Source organism: Eptatretus burgeri, chromosome 14 (genome assembly GCF_056783735.1).
Source record: "Eptatretus burgeri isolate ZD-2024b chromosome 14, Ebu_testis_v1, whole genome shotgun sequence".
In the NCBI taxonomy this organism is placed as follows: domain Eukaryota; kingdom Metazoa; phylum Chordata; class Myxini; order Myxiniformes; family Myxinidae; genus Eptatretus; species Eptatretus burgeri.
In genome coordinates this window covers 59,594,680-59,610,591 of record NC_140974.1, presented here as the reverse complement: position 1 = coordinate 59,610,591, position 15,912 = coordinate 59,594,680, and the positions used below count along the sequence as shown (strand labels likewise).

At 42.4% G+C, this 15,912-nt stretch overlaps 1 protein-coding gene across 2 annotated transcripts in view; it reads right to left on the bottom strand.

Annotated features, from left to right (window-relative positions):
• Positions 1-1,807: 1,807 nt before the first annotated feature.
• Positions 1,808-15,912, bottom strand: part of LOC147013348 (uncharacterized) — a 35,096-nt gene continuing 20,991 nt past the window's right edge. The window contains exons 3-4 of one of the 2 annotated variants that reach the window (XM_085855084.1): positions 3,492-3,705; positions 1,808-3,418 (exon numbers count right to left, since the gene is read on the bottom strand). In XM_085855084.1, the coding sequence (XP_085711210.1) occupies positions 3,384-3,418; positions 3,492-3,705 (249 nt within the window). In that variant the 3' untranslated portion in view covers positions 1,808-3,383. The remainder of the gene's footprint in view (positions 3,419-3,491; positions 3,706-15,912) is intronic. The other variant, XM_085855083.1, reaches the window with a different exon arrangement.

Below are 15,912 nucleotides of genomic sequence, written 5' to 3'. Positions count from 1 at the left end.
CTAAGGGACCTGAATGGTGGTTTGCGAATCTGGTAACCACAACAATATGTATAATTATACAAGGATCAGTACGAAAAAAAACAAAACTTTTTTGTTTTGGATATTTCTCCAAAACAAGCATTATAGAGTGGGTCGCGGTGTCCGTACAGACAGACACCATAGCACCATTCAGTTAACCTTCCATGTATCCCCCAGCACCATTCAGTTAACCTTCCATGTCTACCCATCTCCCACAGCACCATTCAGTTAACCTTCCATGTCTCCCACAGCACCATTCAGTTAACCTTCCATGTCTCCCACAGCACCATTCAGTTAACCTTCCATGTCTCCCAGAGCACCATTCCGTTAACCTTCCATGTCTCCCACAGCACCATTCAGTTAACCTTCCATGTCTCCCACAGCACCATTCAGTTAACCTTCCATATTTTATCGTTTTCCTCTTCTGGAAGGTTTTATCTGTAATGTACTGAATGGAAGATGCTTAGCAGGCAGACACGAGCGGGGGAACAGTCGAGCCGGGCTGTGTTGCACAAGCGCGAGCGTACTGTGCCCGCGGCTCTCCTTTATTACGTATGCACACGCACGAGCCGCGTTCGACTACTGCATTCCTACAACGCCTCAGGCGGCGCGCACACCTTGTATCCCTTGCCGACACGATGACCACCACGACCACTCCTCCCCTCATCATGCCCGCAGGCTATACCACATTATCTTTCGAGCTTGTTCAAATATTTCTCGAGGGGAATATTCATGATGGCCCGTTTGGAATCTGTGGGACATTTTGTGGTGACAAGACAGATCCGTAAGCTGCTCAAAGGCACACAATTTAAAATAAAACGTAGGATCCCGGACTATGTTCAGACAGGTTTAAATTGCCCAAAGGTTGCATCAGTAATTTTACACGAACTTTGAAACGGATTAACAGAACCGATTATATATAAATTAATTGATTAATCATTTCTTCTCTTCGCATTCACAAAAGCCTTAAATGTGCACACACATTCAGAAGGAGCTTTTAAAATGCCAATAAAAAAACAATAAAATTGACAGTGACTTGCTGAGCTGGAAAATGAAGTTTGCATCTTCATCAGGACAATGTCACGGAAACATTTATTATCAATTATCACTACTGTGATATTTCACCATATGATGATACAACCAAAAGTGGTGGCAAAATAACTTACAGCAATAAATAAAAAGTAAATTCCACAAAAATGTAAAGTGATGGGATGACGTCAAATACGTTCAGCAAGGAATTGTGGATAATACGTGCCCTTCACGAAGCAGTTTAAACCACCTTGCTGGATTTAAGACTGGAAGGTGTTGTAATAATAAATAAGCACAAGTTACATGTTTATAGCATGGCGTTACGTGTGGATTTTCCCTCCAGAACACGTTGGTCATGACTTCACCAAACTCGCTCTCGTGTAATATTTTACCCCAGTGTGGGACCAACTACATGCGATGTTGGTGGACACACACACACACACACACACACACACACACACACAATGTTCAAATCCAGAATCTCTAAACGAAACTAGCAATTTGAGGTTAAACGTTGTCTCCAATGTCCACATGTAGTGCTCGTACAAAATATGGCTTTTTGTAATCTGGAAAATTGCAGACGATGCTTGAGAGGGGGAACTGATGGAAGAAGTAAAATAAACCGGTTTTCAAAACACAAAGGAAATACATAATAGTTTTAAAAGCCAATTTTTATGTAAGGATGTACCCGTAAACAGTTAAACCGATAATGCCCTCAAACACAAATACATCCTTGAACGTAAAATTTTACCTTCACTGGCAGTGAATTTGACCTGTTCCCTTTCGCTTCTCTCAATTCAATCTGCACAAAAACTTTACACTTTACTCTGTCAATGAAAATATCTACATACAACACAACCAACCCTCCGAGTTAATCGAAAAATCGGTTTTCTTTTAGTCACAGCGATGAAGGTATATGAAGACAAACTATTAACGAGTTAACGTGTACGAGTGAAGGGCAAGTTTGAAAAGGTTATTTTAATCCGCATTAGATTGCCAATAACTTATTTGCCAACGCTTAACGTCACTGCAGACGGAGCAGAATCGACACCTGTGGCCCATTTACAATGCACCTGAGCAATCCTTAACTTGCTCTGAGCTAAGCGACCTTCGCTGAGGACGGCAAAGAAAAACTTCAACTTTCCGTGGACATGAACCCAAAGCACAATGCTCCAGCCGACGGTGTTTTGAGCTCGTTTCCGAGAGACAGCCAATCAGCAGCGACGTTATTATATACCGATAAATCGCATTTGCTTTGCACCTACTTCAGCATAACTGCCGGCCTGGTGACCGAACGATGTGGTACGTGCAGGAAGTGGTGGAATAAATACTACAACGTTAACTCGATGGAATACGTCGAGCTTGCCTGAGAAATCTTTCACCACTTCAACAGAACCTTTGATGAAACAATATGCAAGGGATAAAATATGGAGTTTACAATAGAACTACCACCGACAGCTTCTATAACAATCGTTTTTGTTTTCCTGATGGTTTAATTACCTACGCCACCGAAGGTGAAGGAGGTTATGTTTTCACCCCTTTGTTTGTTTGCCTGTGTACAGGAAATCTCAAAAAATTGTGGACAGATCCGGATGAAATTTTGGAGGACAGGTTTGTTACAAGGACGAACCGATTACATTTTGGTGAAGATCCGGATCAGACGACGAGAATTTTTAAAGAGATTCTTCACCATTGAGAGAAAGGGGGAAACCGACATCTCTAAAAGTTGTGGATGGATTCGGATGATGGTTGGGTGTGTGGCAAGGACGAATCGATTCGATTTTAGTGAAGATCAGAATCCGGATCCGGATATGAGAATTATTAATTTTTTAAGTGATTCTTTATCATTGAGAGATACGGCCAAAAACAATATAGTACTGTATGGCATGAAATTTCAAAAATGTAATGGGCCCGACGTGTTCTCGTGGATCAGGCAATGTGGGGCAGAGGTATAGAGGTATGCGCTCTTCCGAGTGCCCTTCGAGTTACATTATCGAATGCAAGACTCATCGATACTTTAGCATTTTGGTTTCCTCGATAATTTAAAATCCGGGTCTCATGGAGGAACATAGTTATCCTTCATTAAATGTGAAGCATATTGCAAGGTGAAATAGTTTCAAATTACAAAACTTAGGGTTCTTCAGAAAAAATATTCGGCTGGCTCCGGGGGCTTGACAGGCATTTGGGGTATGACGCCGCAGGCATGGGCGCCTTCACGTTCAAAGCATCGCTGCTTGTGACCTTGCTTCCAATCTTCACGCTGGCAAGCCCGGCAGCAGTAATAGGCCAGCCGGCATGCGGCGCACAAGTGGAGCGACAACCCGGTCCTCCGACGCTCACCGCAGCCGACGTTGTTGCACCACACCACGGGCTGAAAAAGACATGCTATTTTGAGTTAAAGTGTTTACCATGTCAGTTCACAGCAGATAAGACACGTTGTATACCAGCACACACTATCGGTGATGGAGGCTCTTCGCGAAGATCGAGCAGTTGGATTGTCGACCCGGTTGTTGAGTGTTGCATTGCTGGAATCAGCAGAGAATATGCCTCACGACTTGTGGTTCGGTTATCCGTGTAAACCTCCAGGTATTGTGGGTCGGTCACATCGAGTTTCACCAGCCTTTCTGCCCGCCACTTGAGCAAAGCTTGGACCGCTGACTAAAAGGAATAGAGGGGGCAGGTGATGATGCAAGATCCTGTGTGCTGAGAATTGTGGGTTTGAAAAGTGGCAAAAGCAAAGCACATCATGTAAGCAATGTAAATATAATGCAAAACCTGTGCAATTGTACTATGTATTGTGTATCTGTTGAGACAAACCGATTATCACAAAATCAGAGCACACCGATCAACTTATGAAAAGTTATTTTCAATGCCAAGGCCCTGGTATTAGCCATGACATCTGCTGGTTCGAGAACATTTCAATACGTTTCTCACTATTCTTGAATAAGACAAGGAGTGCGGCCTCCAAATTGATCCATAAACTTGGCATTCTCCTTTGTGCCAATTCCTTCTTTAATACTGCAAACTCCTCAATGCCTGCAACGCATTTGTATGAAGTGCAATGTAGTTTGTGGACCAGCACGTCTGCATCCCACCTCACACATGGACACAGAGGACTGATGCTCTGAACATCTGTCGGCATCATGTACCTGGAGGCCGAGCCAGAAGTCATTGATAATTTTACATGAATGAAACACAGTCGTCCAAGATCCATCTAAGTTTCTCAAAATACAAGTTTAAACGAAACAAGAAGCGAATACTTCGATATCGTGCGGCTGGGGGCAGTAAAAGTCGAGGTTAAGAATGATGAAACAATTTTGCAGTTATAAAATTTAAATGTAGACACGGTGAATTAGCATGCATGATGGGAAGAGTTGTGACGTTGGACAAATTTCTATTTTTGCCCTCAGATCAAAGGGATGTATGCGGCCATAAGTGTGACAGAATACACAGGACAGAATAGGCAATTGTATAACAGCGCGATGTCGCCGCGCTATAAAAACATATACAAATGCATTTTGATTCAATATAGACTCGTTATTATACTTGCTGTGTCTTGTACTCTTGCGACACTCTCATTCGTATAACTTTGAAAACCGTTCAAACAAGACCTGCTACTTTGTCATCAGAGAAAGCTCAGTTGTTTCTTGGTATTCCACTTTCAAATCTCTCTCATATGGTGTTGACAGCTTATAATAAACCAAAGACCTCCATTCCAACATCTCCCTTTCTATGTTGCCCTGATGATGCTCTAATGAGAGTGAAACTGGTCAGTAGCTGCATTTTCATGTTTGTTTAATTAACACATGGACCACACTTGTGAAAGCACCTGAAATTACATCTTGGTAATTTGCGAGCGCTGTGAGTAGCTCTTCTGGAGCCGCAAATAGCATGCGTGTTGTGGTGGTGACGTCACGACGTTCATCTCAAGTCGGAGAATGACTTAATAGGGTGCTGGGCCACCACATGCGGCCAGTACGGCCTGTATGTGCCATGGCATAGAGTCCACCAGTGTCTGGCATTCTACAGGAGGGATGTGGCACCATTCTTCCATGAGAAAGTCAATCAAATCACATCTGTTTGATGGAGGTGGAAAACGCTATCTCAGGCATCGTTCCAGAATATCCCATAAATTCTTGATTGGATCAGGCCATGACATATGGATGACATCAGTGTTATGCTCATCAAACCATTGAGCGACCACATGAGCTCTGTGATAACTCTGTATTGCATGATATTTCATGGAATATCTTCCTGGGTTGCTTTATGCAGCTTCTTTAGCTGGAGGAGTGAGAGGGGTCAATTATTTACATAATCCGAGCCACCTGGATTTAGTTGATGAGGTGACAGCTGATTTGATATTCCCTCCATTCACAGGTGAGAGATGTGGGTGGATTTTTCTAAAATATTATATAAATATATTTTTTATACACACACACACACACACACACACACACACACACACACACACACACACACACACACACACACACACACACACACACACACACACACACACACACACACGTGAGGGACACCAAGTATTTTGGAAGCGACAGCTTCCACACAGGTGTAGCGCATGTTAATTAAGCAAAAAGCATCCCAGCATGCTTAAAGTCATGTCGATAAATGCTGCACAGGCCTAGTTGCCGATAATTATGGCTCACAGGCCTGAAAGAGTGGTGATTTTTGGGGTACATTTGGTAAGAGCTTCAGTGACAAAGACAGCTCAAAAGACATGCATACCAATGAGGCTCTCAGGCATGTACCACGTGCAAACGTCAAAAGCAGTCAATATATAAATAAAGAAAGACGGCGAGAGGAGTGTGGGTCAATTGGTTATATAATCATAGCCACCTGGATTTCGTTGATAAGGTGCTATTCCCTCGATTCACAGGTGAGAGATGTGGGTGGGTCTTTCTTTATACATTTACTGATTTTGACGTTTGCATGATGTACATGCTTGGGAGCCTCATTGGTATGCGTTGCTGTCTATACTATCGCTGATGATTCGCCAATAAATGATGAAACCGGTACGGTCGCGGAGGGGGTGTGTAGCTTTGGGATTTTCATACGTGTACTATGTGTGAATATTTATAGTTGAGGAACTCTGGGAAGGGTTCAAACAGCATAGCACTTGTCTTGTGCAGGTCTTCCTGGGTTGCTTTATGCAGCTTCTTCGGCTTGAGGAGCGTGGGAGGGGTCAATTGTATGTGTATGATATATATATATATATATATATATATATATGATATATGAATATGATATATGATATATGACATATGATATATGAATATGATATATGAATATGATATATGAATATGATATATGTATATATATATACGATATATATATATATATATATATATACGATATATATATATATATATATATATACGATATATATATATATATACGATATATATATATATATATTGTTGCGGTCTTCGCGCCCGCCGGCGTGCTGACGGCCACGTAACTCGAATCGCGGCACGTCGCCCACCGGACGGACAATCCAGTCGTGACCCTCTCGGACTAACGCCGGGAACCAGTCACGGGTGGACCTTTCGGTCTCACCGCGATCGAGCCAATCAGCCCCCGCGTGGGATAGGGTTGCTCGCCAAATTCGAACTACCTAAGTACCCACGCGGAGGGTAGACCGGGCGATCGCACCTCGCCGCAGGTCGACTTCGGATACGGGCCACTTAAGCGACCCGTTCCGTACTATCAGAATAACCGAGCGGTGTTATCGTCGACCTCGACGGTTCGATTAATTATCGGGCGTATTCAGCCCACTACCAACCCTTTACGTGAAGCAAGATGGGGATTCAAAGAAAGAAATGACGAAGCGAAGCGGGAGAACAGTTCAACAATAAAGCACATTTATTCGCGACGAACGGAAAGCACACAAATACAATTCCACCAAATGCACACAAAAAGAAAACACAATTCCATTTTACACAAAAAGCAAACATAAAAGTGAAAACACAGTGCAGAGCTAATACCGACTACCGAGCACACGGCAACACTTATACAATTCTACTTCACAGACGGCGCCGACAACACATACCCAAAACCAAGGAAAAGAAATCCCCCAAGAATGGGGTAGGCCTGAGGCCGAGACCGGGTCGGGCCTACCCGTCTGGTGATGAGACGCGGAGCGGCGATGGCCCCGCAACCCGCGGGCCTCGTGGACAGTGCCTGGCAGGGGGTGGGAACGGGGCCCCCTTGGTCGCACTATCTCAGCGCGGGGGGAAACAGGAGGGGGTTGCTGATGCTCGGGGTATAGAGGATCTTTATTATGTGCGACGAGCGTCTCCACCTCGGCCAGGTCGCGCTGTCGGCCTCCTTCGGGTGCAGCTTCCTGCACGACGCGAGCACCCCCTCGTCTGGTGTCGCCGCCTTTCCACAGCTCCGTCCCCTCCGTTCCGACTCCAACGCACACGACGAGCAGCTCCACCGCCCGCGAAGTCTTGACCCTCTGCTTCCGACTCTCCTCTTCTTGACTCTCCGACCGTTCTTGTTTGTGACTCTCCTCTGACTGACGAACACGGTCCTTTTATCCCCCCCGTAACTTCGCCTTTGACCCCCTCCCTTTGACCTTTCACCTCGCTCCCCATTGGCCCGAGAAAAAGTGGGCGTGAAGGCTTTTTGATCCACAAATTTGCATATATCGATCGTTCTGGAGGCGGGGCCAAATCGCCCCTCGCTCACCGATTGGACGGCAAAAAGTGGGCGTGTGTCGTTTTTGATCCGTTTTTGAAGCACAAAATCCGTGATTTTGTACACGCTGTTCGACGCGCGTTCTGCATGAGTCCAACACCGGTACCCACAGCGGGGCAAGAACGGTGGCGATGCTACGGTTGTGAGGTGTGACGTGAAGGTCGTGGCGGTTGTGGTGAAGCGGTGGTTGTGGTCGGTGGTTGATGTTGTGGTTGTGATCATGGCGGTTGGTCCAAAATAAAGATAGTAAAAGAAAAACGGCTATCCTGAAGAGTCGCAGCTCGCATAAATGACATGTATTCCCACTAGACAACGGGTTCGGGCCTAACTACACATGTACTTACCGAGATACCTCACCTAAGGGACCTGAATGGTGGTTTGCGAATCTGGTAACCACAACAATAAATATACGATATATATATATATATACACGATATATATATATATACGATATATATATATATACATATACATATATATATACATATATATATATATACGATATATATATATATATACGATATATATATATATATACGATATATATATATATATACATATATACGATATATATATATATATATATATATATATATATATATATATATATATATATATATATATATATATATATATATATATATATATATATATATATATATATATATATATATATATATATATATATATATATATATATATATATATATATATACGATATATATATATATATATATATATACGATATATATATATATATATATATATATATATATATATATATATATATATATATATATATATATATATATATATATATATATATACGATATATATATATATATATATATATACGATATATATATATACGATATATATATATATATATATATATACGATATATATATATATATATATATATATATATATATATATATATATATACGATATATATATATATATATATATATATATATATATATATATATATATATATATATATATATATATATATATATATATATATATATATATATATATATATATATATATATATATATATATATATATATATATATATATATATATATATATATATATATATATATATATATATATATACGATATATATATATATATATATATATATATATATATATATATATATATATATACGATATATATATATATATATATATATATATATATATATATATATATATATATATATATATATATATATATATATATATATATATATATATATATATATATATATATATATATATATATATATATATATATATATATATATATATATATATATATATATATATATATATATATATATATATATATATATATATATATATATATATATATATATATATATATATATATATATATATATATATATATATATATATATATATATATATATATATATATATATATATATATATATATATATATATATATATATATATATATATATATATATATATATATATATATATATATATATATATATATATATATATATATATATATATATATATATATATATATATATATATATATATATATATATATATATATATATATATATATATATATATATATATATATATATATATATATATATATATATATATATACGATATATATATATATATATATATATATATATATATATATATATATATATATATATATATATATATATATATATATATATATATATATATATATATATATATATATATATATATATATATATATATATACACGATATATATATATATATATATATATATATATATATATATATATATATATATATATATATATATATATATATATATATATATATATATATATATATATATATATATATATATATATATATATATATATATATATATATATATATATATATATATATATATATATATATATATATATATATATATATATATATATATATATATATATATATATATATATATATATATATATATATATATATATATATATATATATATATATATATATATATATATATATATATATATATATATATATATATATATATATATATATATATATATATATATATATATATATATATATATATATATATATATATATATATATATATATATATATATATATATATATATATATATATATATATATATATATATATATATATATATATATATATATATATATATATATATATATATATATATATATATATATATATATATATATATATATATATATATATATATATATATATATATATATATATATATATATATATATATATATATATATATATATATATATATATATATATATATATATATATATATATATATATATATATATATATATATATATATATATATATATATATATATATATATATATATATATATATATATATATATATATATATATATATATATATATATATATATATATATATATATATATATATATATATATATATATATATATATATATATATATATATATATATATATATATATATATATATATATATATATATATATATATATATATATATATATATATATATATATATATATATATATATATATATATATATATATATATATATATATATATATATATATATATATATATATATATATATATATATATATATATGTAAATATAAATATATATATATATATATATATATATATATATATATATATATATATATATATATATATATATATATATACACGATATATATACGATATTGTTGTGGTTACCAGATTCGCAAACCACCATTCAGGTCCCTTAGGTGAGGTATCTCGGTAAGTGCATGTGTAGTTAGGCCCAAACCCGTTGTCTAGTGGGAATACATGTCATTTATACGTGCTGCGACTCTTTAGGATAGCCGTTTTTCTTTTACTATCTTTATTTTGGACCAATCGCCACCATCACAACCACAACAACAACCACCAACCACAACGCCGCTTCACCACAACCGCCATGACCTTTACCGTCACAACTCGCCACCATCGCATCACCGTCATCTCGCGCCACTCATGGGCACCGATGCTGGACTCGGTGTAGGGCGCACGTTGAACAGCGTGTACAAAATCACGGATTTTGTGCTTCAAAAACGGATCAAAAACGACACACGCCCACTTTTTGCCGTCCAATCGGTGAGCGAGGGGCGAATTGGCCCCGCCCCCAGGGCGATCGATATATGCAAATTTGTGGATCAAAAAGCCTTCACGCCCACTTTTTCTCGGGCCAATGGGGAGCGAGGTGAAAGGTCAAAGGGAGGGGGTCAAAGGCGAAGTTACGGGGGGATAAAAGGACGGTGTTCGTCAGTCAGAGTCAAAAAAGAGTCGGAACGAGAAGGGGGGAGTCCAAAGAAGAGTTCAGAGAGGTCGGTCGGAGAGTCAAGAAGAGGAGAGTCGGAAGCAGAGGGTCAAGACTTCGCGGGCGGTGGAGCTGCTCGTCGTGTGCGTTGGAGTCGGAACGGAGGGGACGGAGCTGTGGAAAGGCGGCGACACCAGACGAGGGGGTGCTCGCGTCGTGCAGGAAGCTGCACCCGAAGGAGGCCGACAGCGCGACCTGGCCGAGGTGGAGACGCTCGTCGCATATAATAAAGATCCTCTATACCCCGAGCATCAGCAACCCCCTCCTGTTTCCCCCCGCGCTGAGATAGTGCGACCAAGGGGGCCCCGTTCCCACCCCCTGCCAGGCACTGTCCACGAGGCCCGCGGGTTGCGGGGCCATCGCCGCTCCGCGTCTCATCACCAGACGGGTAGGCCCGACCCGGTCTCGGCCTCAGGCCTACCCCATTCTTGGGGGATTTCTTTTCCTTGGTTTTGGGTATGTGTTGTCGGCGCCGTCTGTGAAGTAGAATTGTATAAGTGTTGCCGTGTGCTCGGTAGTCGGTATTAGCTCTGCACTGTGTTTTCACTTTTATGTTTGCTTTTTGTGTAAATGGAATTGTGTTTTCTTTTTTTTTTTGTGTGCATTTGGTGGAATTGTATTTGTGTGCTTTCCGTTCGTCGCGAATAAATGTGCTTTATTGTTGAACTGTTTCCCGCTTCGCTTCGTCTTTTCCTCCATTGAATCCCCATCTTGCTTCACGTAAAGGGTTGGTAGTGGGCTGAATACGCCCGATAATTAATCGAACCGTCGAGGTCGACGATAACACCGCTCGGTTATTCTGATAGTACGGAACGGGTCGCTTAAGTGGCCCGTGTCCGAAGTCGACCTGCGGCGAGGTGCGATCGCCCGGTCTACCCTCCGCGTGGGTACTTAGGTAGTTCGAATTTGGCGAGCAACCCTATCCCACGCGGGGGCTGATTGGCTCGATCGCGGTGAGACCGAAAGGTCCACCCGTGACTGGTTCCCGGCGTTAGTCCGAGAGGGTCACGACTGGATTGTCCGTCCGGTGGGCGACGTGCCGCGATTCGAGTTACGTGGCCGTTCGCACGCCGGCGGGCGCGAAGACCGCAACACTGGTGTCAGGTCGTGCGATACAAATTCATCGCCCTCCTCGCGGCACTGGTATCGGAGAACAGGAAAACAGGCTCTCCTGTCTCCGGCTAAATTCACGGGAATCGGTCCAGGGGTGAGAGAAGCGACCCCCGATTCCCTCCAAATTACGAGCGAGCGAAATTAACCCTTCACGAGAAGCAAGATGGCGTCTCAAGGCGAGCGGGAGCCGGGGGTATTAGAAATGTATATGTGTAATAATGTAGGATCCATGGTCCAGGATGGAATCCCCGAGCAGGAAATGTTGATTGTGCAGGAACACGGACTCGCCCAACTGAACCCAGGGCCCGAGGTGGGTGCGGCAGCGGCCGCGGTGTATGACACCTCCCCCCCCCTCTCCACCAAGACCCTTCCCCAACCCCTGCCGAAACGGTTCACTCAAGCGCACCCGACGTGGCCCAGCTATGCGCCATGCTGGCGGCAATGACAAATGAAATAAAAAACGAAATGAAAGGCATGAACGAAAAGATGGATGCGAATACACAAAAAATGGATGAAAAGATGGATACAAATACAAATGAAGTGAAAACGACGATGGATGCGAATACACAGAACATGAAGGAAGAAATGAAAGAACTACGGGGTGAGACGCAGAACATGGGCCGAAGCCTGCAGGCGGGCATGAAGGCCGTGAGCAGGGAACTTAAAATGGCGACTCCACGTGTCGGAACAAACGAGCTGGAAGGGGGTGCAACGGCTGACGGGCCCGCGGTGGAGGCGGGTGAAAAAATAATTCGTGGAACGTGTTGGGCGAGGGTCGTGACGATGACCGAAAGGGAAAAATTAAATGGGGAGACCAAAACGTGTGAGACGAGACACGAGGTGACGACAACAGAAATAATAGTTGAGACAAGGGAGGTAAAGGGTGAAGAGTTGGCAGAGACACGGGAGATGGGAACGATAGAGGGAAGACTACACGATGAAGACGGGGTAAGTGACGCACACACACACACGGAGGTAGTGGAGGACAATGGGGGTGAGCTGGCGGACTGGGTAGAGACCCAGTGCGAGCACCTGGATGGCCTCCTCCAGGAACGAGGGGAGGGAGTATGCCCCCTTGAGGCGAGTCACGACCAGGTGAGTTCGGTCGTGCTTTGCGAGGTTGAGAGGACGGGTGCTGTGGACAGGTGCTTGGAGAGCTTGGGGGGTATAGAGGCCCCGGAGACCCTTGTGGGGACACAAATCCCCAGTGTGGTTGTCCCTGTGTGTGTGGTGCAAGGTGTGAGTGCGGCACCGTGTGTGGAAGTGACCCCGTGTGTGAGTGGTGTGGTGGCGATGGTGCCAGAGTGCGTGCTTCCCAGCACGCCGTGTGTGGATGAGGCACCGTGTGTGGAAGAGGCCGTGTGTGTGAGTGAAACGGCCAGTGTGGATGAGGCACCGCGGGTTAGTGCCCCCGCGTGTGTGGGTGAGGAACCGTGTGTGGATGAGGCACGGAGTGTGAGTGAGGCACCGCGGGTTAGTGCCCCCGCGTGTGTGGGTGAGGCACCGTGTGTGGAAGAGACCGCGTGTGTGAGTGTCGCCGTGTGTATGAGTGAGGTACCGCGGGTGAGTGCCCCCGCGTGTGTGGATGAGGCACGGTGTGAGAGTAGTGAGGCACGCGTGAGTGAACGGCCGTGTGCAAGGTCGCTGTGTGCCAGGGAGACCGTGTGTGTGAGAGAGCGGTATGAGAGGGAGATGTCGGTTGGCATGCGGGAGCACGCAGCCGCGTCTCCCCGTGTGAATGTGATGGAGTGGACTGTGTGCGTCGTAACACGCAGGTGTGCGTGGGTTGAATGGCGACGACGAAGGCGACAGAAGAAAGAAAGCCGAGTAGCGGCTGTAGTTGTTTCGAGGACCGTGCCGGGTTCACCCAGCAGTGAGCACGCGGTTCGTGCTGTGCAACGCACGAGACCCCACGTGCTCGCTTGCGAGAGTGAAGTCCCGGTCCGGAAACGCACGCGGTGGATTTGCCGATCCCGCGGACGGACAAAGTTTAGGCAGGATTACGGATTTGGACCGGACGGGTTCTCCACGCGATCGTGTGTGTTAAGCTCCAACGGGCAAAGCACATGTGTTCGCGTGGGGAACCCCTCGAAACGTGGGGCTTGTGTTTTTTTTTATGCGCACGGTGACGTCATGGCTGCACGTGTGGTTGGAATCCGGCAGGAGGGGCATCTCTGCCGGATGGTAGCGTCCAAGGAGGGACGAGGAACACGTGCAGCTGCATGACGTCACGGGCAGGTGCAAAGTGCGCGAGCTCTGAGTTGCCGCGCAGGTGCTGCGCATGAAAAAAAAAAAGAGAAAAGCAAGCCTCACTTTCGGGTGTACAGGATTCCTGGGCAAGGGGTGAAAGACTCCCTTACCCTGGGCACAGGAAGGAAACTAGTTAGGGGGAAGAGTTAGCTTAGTTAGACCGACTTCATGGGGCAGGGGTAAGTCCTCATGGAGTCCGTGGAATGGATTAGTTAGAGGGATTGTAGCCAGATTTAGGTTGGGAAAGTGATTTATGGGATTACATTTGAGACAGTGACAGGCAGTGAATGTGTAGAGGGGACGTAGTTTAGCTACGTAGGTTAAAAGGAACGTGCTACTAGTTTAAGGGACGACGTGGGAGCACGAGTTAGTTAGGGGATGTAGATAGAAGGATGGCAGAGTTCAGTGGTGAGTGTGTTGAAGAGCTGGTGAGTTGTGAGGCATGTGCTTGGTGAGTGAGTGAGGCCAGCGGGTCTGTGTGAATGGAGTGAATGGGGAATGCATGGTGCGATGAGTGATTGGGGGGAGGAGTGACTCCCGCCCAAGGGACCCCCGGGGTCAGTGTAGAGTGAGTTAGGGGGTTAGTCAAATTTACAAAATGGAGGTCGTTTTGTTGTTGGTGGGAAAGTAGGCTCGAGACCCATTTGGAGGGGTGCAGGAGCCCTGTTGACGGGCTTGGGAGCGTGGCTGCGAAAGGTGAGTATCGCTGAGTGGGTACCCCGGGCACCAGGCTAGTCGGCCGCGGTAGGCCATGGGCCCATGGGGGGCCGGGATAGAGTAGTGGGCACGGGTGCGCCTGCTTGGTGCGGGGGCCCGGGGCGCCATTAGCCGCGTGGGCAGTGTTGTGGGCACGGGTGACCCTCGGAAAGGGGCCCGGGAGGCCGGCCTGCCACGTGTGCGTTTCAGGGGAGGTGCCATGGGGGGCACTCCCGGTGTTAGGGAGCTGGTAGGCTCGGAGGCAGTGTAGTGCCCGGGGGTGCCATAGCGGGAGATTCGGCAGAGGGTCGTGCCTGCCAAAGGGAGCCACGTGTCCCAGCCAGGAGACCGTGTGAGGGCACGGAGAGAAAATTGGGGGGCGAGGCCCGAAATTGTGAGGACACCAACACAGGCGACGGGAATCTGGGTTGTTAGAACCAATAGTTAAGCGAGAGGCGCTTGTTGAAAGCCCCGGGGTAGTTTAACAGTTAAATGGTTAGGGTAGATTAGGAGATGTACCCCTCCGCACCATCCATCCCCTCGCTGTCGTTGTGGGCCGCTGGACCCACTTTGGTTAAGATCGCCGAACTCTGGGGAGGCCATTCTGAGGCTTGAGTTGGGCCTCGACACAGGACGTTAGCTCTCCCT